This window comes from Aethalodelphis obliquidens, unplaced genomic scaffold (assembly GCF_003676395.1).
Source record: "Aethalodelphis obliquidens isolate GAN/ISIS:26980383/991018 unplaced genomic scaffold, ASM367639v1 scaffold8, whole genome shotgun sequence".
NCBI lineage: Eukaryota > Metazoa > Chordata > Mammalia > Artiodactyla > Delphinidae > Aethalodelphis > Aethalodelphis obliquidens.
Genome location: NW_020837952.1, coordinates 14,530,663 through 14,535,666, shown reverse-complemented (window position 1 = coordinate 14,535,666; position 5,004 = coordinate 14,530,663). Strand labels below are relative to the sequence as shown.

The following is a 5,004-nucleotide window of genomic DNA, read 5'->3' as shown; positions in this document are numbered from 1 at the left end:
ACACACACACACACACACACACACACACACACACACACACACACAGAGTCAATTTTCATTGTTCACGGTAGTTAGGCTCTATAAAGTTCCAGGGAACACTGAGTTAGTGAATATCAGACCATTAGTACTAGGAGAAATATAGGGTTAAATTTCTGCCGATCAACGCATAACCTGTCTTATATGTTTCTGTTTAAAGACATCTTATTTAATGTATATTGTTGATTCACTAACACTGAACTCACAGCAACAGCATTATAACTCATGCCTGATCAGAGCTTATATAACATGTGTTGTCAGACTTCTTAATTTTTGCCAAATTACTTAGCATAATGTGCTATTCCACTTTCGTTTAATGTTCATTTTCGTAATTACCAGGGAAGTTGAAAATCTTTCTGTGTGATTATTTGCCATTTGGTTTCCTTTTGTTGTGAACTGCTTGTTCAGATCATTTACCCAGCTTTCTTTCTTTCTTTTTTTTTCTTAATTAATTTTTGGCTGTGTTGGGTCTTTGTTGCTGCACATGGGCTTTCTCTAGTTGCGGCGAGCGGGGGCTACTCTTCGTTGCGGTTCGCAGGGTTCTCGTTGTGGTGGCTTCTCTTGTTTCGGAGTGCGGGCTCTAGACGCACAGGCTTCAGTAGCTGTGGCACGCGGTCTCAGTAGTTGTGGCTCGCGGGCTCTAGAGCGCAGGCTCAGTAGTTGTGGCGCATGGGCTTAATTGCTCTGTGGCACGTGGGATCTTCCCGGACCAGGGATCGAACCCGTGCCCCCTGTGTTGGTAGGTGGATTCATAACCACTGTGCCACCAGGGAAGTCCTCCAGGTTTCTATTTGATGGTCTTTTCCTGATTAATTTATAGATTTTTAAACATGTACATTCTGTATAATAATATTTTCTTGATTGTATCGTCAACATCTTCCTCCAATAGTGTGTCTTTGCATTTTTAGATGAGCTTTGCCATATGGAAAATTTCAGTTGCTTTCATGAGGTAAATTTTGTGTTTTATTTAAGAAATTCCCTAGCATTACAAGGTTATAGAGACATTCCTATATATATTGATACTCTCCACATTGTCTTCTCATAATTTTAAAGTTTTGAATTTCATAGTTAGACTTTGAATAAACCTGGAATTCATTTTTATATGTGGAATTCATTTTTTAAACATAAGGGTAGTCAATTTTCTCAGCCTCATTTATTAGATAGCCCATTCTTTCCCCGCTATTTATTATGCCACTTTCAGGGGCCCCCTGACACCAGAAGTACATATACCAGAAGTACATATTGGGAAATATGTGAATGTCTGTTTTGGGGTTTTCTATCCTGTTGCATTAGTCCATCTATTTGTCCTAATATCACACTGTTCTAAGGACCAAAGCTTTATAATAAATCTTGAGGGCAAGATGTCCCCCTCCTTATTTTTATTTTTCAAAATTTTCTTGATTACTCTTGGTCCTTTATTCTTCCATATGTATTTTAGGATTAGCTTGTCAAATTTAGTCAAAAACCCTGTTAAGAGTGGGATTAGAAGGGCGATACATTTATGGATTAATTTGGGAAAAAATTAACATTCTTACAGCATGGAGTCTTTCCATCTGTTAACATTCCAGGGACTTCCCTGGTGGTGCAGTGGTTAAGAACCCACCTCCCAACGCAGGCGACACGGTTTCGAGCCCTGGTCTGGGAAGATCCCACATGCCACAGAGCACGAAGCCTGCGCTCTAGAGCCTGCGGGCCACAACTACTGAGCCTGTGTGCCACAACTACTGAAGCCTGTGTGCTTAGAGCCCATGCTTCTCAACAAGAGAAGCCACCAAAATGAGAAGCCCGCGCACCACAACGAAGAGTAGCCCCCGCTCACTGCAACTAGAGAGAGCCCGTGCGTGACAACAAAGACCCAAAGCAGCCAAAAATAGATAAATAAATTTATAAAAACAAACAAAAATTCTATACATTTCCATTTATTGGTTTTATGTCCTTAAATACATTTGAATATTTTCCACTAAGAATTGCACATCTTTGGTTAAATTCATCATCTGCCTTATATCTTTTTGCTGCCACTGTGAATGGGATCTTTAGTTACATTTTCTAAATAGTTGTTTATTAGGTATAATGAAGCTACTATTTTTACATATTGTTTCTCTTTCCAGCAACTTTGATGAACTCTCATTAATTTTATTAAACCAGTTATGGATTATCTTCAATTTTATATGTCAATAACCATATCATTGGCTACTATTGACCACCCTGTTTCACTTTTCCAGTTCTTTCTCTCTCTCTCTCTTTTTTTCCTGTTATGGATTTCTGTCCTGAATAGAAGCAGTAATAGTGAGCATCCTTCCTCTGTCCCTGACTTTAAAGGTAATGTTCCTGTGATGTTGTACACCTGAAACTAATATAATGTTATATGTCAATTGTATCTCAATTTTTAAAAAGTCATGCCTCTAATGTTTCACATTTCGAATGATGTTTGCTTTAGATTGTTGGCAGGTAGCTATATCAGGTTAAGAACATTTCTTTTTACTCCAAATTTATAATGTTTCTTTCTTGCTTGCTTTTTCCTTCCCTCCCTTCCCTCTCTTTTTTCTTTTTCTCTTCCTTCCCTCTCTCTTCCTCTTCCTTACTTTCCTTTGTAAAAACTTAATGAACAAATGTTAAGTTTTACCAAATGTTTGTGCAATTATGTTTATAGCTATGCTTAGCATATAATTTTTCTCAAGCTGTACTGTCTATGTGGAGTTTTAATATCAAAAGTTTGCTAGTTTCATAAAAGGAACTGGGGATCATCTCCCTTTTTTTAGTTGTTAGAACTGTTGTTATATGGTCTTTGAAGGTTTGGTGATATCTGATCCAGTACCTTTAATGTATACTAGATTAAACATATATCTACTGAATTGAATATTAATAATAATTAAATTAATGCATACTTAATACAACAATTATGTTAATATAGCATATTAATATAAAATAATGATTTAGTGTAATTATTAAGACAATGTATTAATAATGATATATTAAAATATAACTTATTAATTGACTATATTTCTTATATTAAATGAATGTAAATTAAAGTTTGGTATTTAGTATTTTCCCTTTACCTCACAGTTGAGGTAGCAGCTGTATTACAGCTACTCTGGTAATTGCTCTAATTTCCATTTGGGCACCTTTTGAGCTTATCTTCCTTCTCTGGGAACTTAAAAACTTCCATGTGATCTCAGTGTGTTGAGAAAACAGGCCTAGCCTTCTGACCAGTTCTCAGAGGGACTGTCTCCTTGGTGTCTCCTGTCTCTCCATTGCTCACTGGGGTGACCTGGAAATCACCTTACGGTGGGGTGAGGATCTTATTTCGAACATTGAGAGTAACACAATTCTACGTGAAAACAAGCTTGTACACCTTTCCAACTGAATCTTCCCAGTGGTCTCTGAATAAACCTCACCCATAGCAAAAATTCAATGGGAGTTAGTTCTGGTTTTAATAAAGCACTGTCAAACAATATCATGAACCATTAATCCATGCCAAAATAAGAAAGTAGAGAAGGTGTCAAGTGCTTGGTCATCTACCATTTGAAGGCTCCTTGTTGATTTTTTTAGGGTACCATAAGGCATCTAATAGAAGAGGCCTGCACGGACACGGTCAGGCCTTCCCTTGCTTTTGTGAGATCTAGACCTAAATGTGTCATCTCTGATCTCTTTAGGTGCCCTTCCTTCCAACTAGGGACCTGAGAACTCCTTCTACCATCTAGGTATGAAGCCACCATGGACAGCACAGCTCAAAATCCCTATGCTGGATCTTCTTTGCGTCAAATGGTAAGTAATGGCCTTAATCGGGTCATTGAAAAGGAGGGTCTCTTGATCCTTCATTCTCATTTCCGAGCTTTATTTTCTCCTCACTTCCACCTTTATTCCCTGAAATCAGTATTGCCTAGAAATTCTTCCTGCCACAATTATGCTTTCCCAGAAACTCTGGAGCTGGCAGGCAAGAGCCATCCCAGCCCACACCCGGGCCCCTGCACGCCGCCATCCTTACTCACAGCTCCTGTGGGGTTTTCCAAGACTGAGAAGATTCAAAACACACTCTTTGAGGCAAAATGGCCCCAGGAGGAGATTCACGCTAACACAACAAAGTCTGACAAGGAGTACAGCTCATTCTGGCCCCTCACCCATATCAGGATGCATGTTTGAGAAGAATTGCCAAATACTAAATTAAAAAAGCACACAACTTCATTCTTGTGGTTTTTGTACCATTATTTCAGACAGGCTTGGACAAATTCTACTAATTCTATTGCTAAGTGATGGCTCCAGAAGCATTTCCAGCAACTCGAGGGAGAAAGGAGGTAGGGAGGGAGTGGGAGAGGGGGAGTGGGTTAAATAAGCCTGGTGGGCTCCAGTGGGGCCACCCAAACTACTGAGGGAAGCTGCTGCCACTCACCTTACAAACGTTTTGAAACTTTGCTCCTACTGAGGTAGAGGTTGGCGGGGGTGAGGGTACACGGTGAAGAAGAAGGAAGGAGTATCCCCTTCGTCAAGGGGAGGTCAGCTCATTCTGCCATCCTGCGTGGAACAGCTGTTGTGTACAGAGGTAAGCAATGCCCACACGCTAGCTGAACTAGGGGACAGGACCCTGGCTTTAGTGGTTGTCCAGGTACCAGGACTGATCCAAACAGGCCTAAGATTGTAAGTTTTGGTATTCAAAGCAAAGTCTGGGGCTGGAAACAGGGATTGCAATAAACTATTAAGCCCAAAGCTGATCACAAAGAATAAAACCCAGGAGTTGGAAGCACAGTGAGCAACTGGGCCCAGAACAGGTATAGAATGCAAGGCCTGGAAAAATCCCAGGAGGGAGACCCCATGGTGCAGAGAGAGCAGCCCAGCCCTGATCAGAGAAGGGAATCACAAGGTCTCATCCTCAAAGAAGGAACCACACCAGAAGACGAGATAGTCACGTAAACAGATAAACCTACACTTCATCCCAGCTGCAATCGTGCATATAACCTCCCAAATGCTAAGGTA

The 5,004-nt window shown here is 40.2% G+C and overlaps 1 protein-coding gene across 1 annotated transcript in view; it reads left to right on the top strand.

Moving 5' to 3' along the window:
- Positions 1–4,322, top strand: part of LLPH (LLP homolog, long-term synaptic facilitation factor) — a 113,872-nt gene extending 109,550 nt beyond the window's left edge. The window contains exons 5-6 of the mRNA XM_027106938.1: positions 3,738–3,801; positions 3,953–4,322. Coding sequence (XP_026962739.1) covers positions 3,738–3,801; positions 3,953–4,201 — 313 coding nt within the window. The 3' untranslated portion in view covers positions 4,202–4,322. The remainder of the gene's footprint in view (positions 1–3,737; positions 3,802–3,952) is intronic.
- The last annotated feature ends 682 nt before the right edge of the window (positions 4,323–5,004 follow it).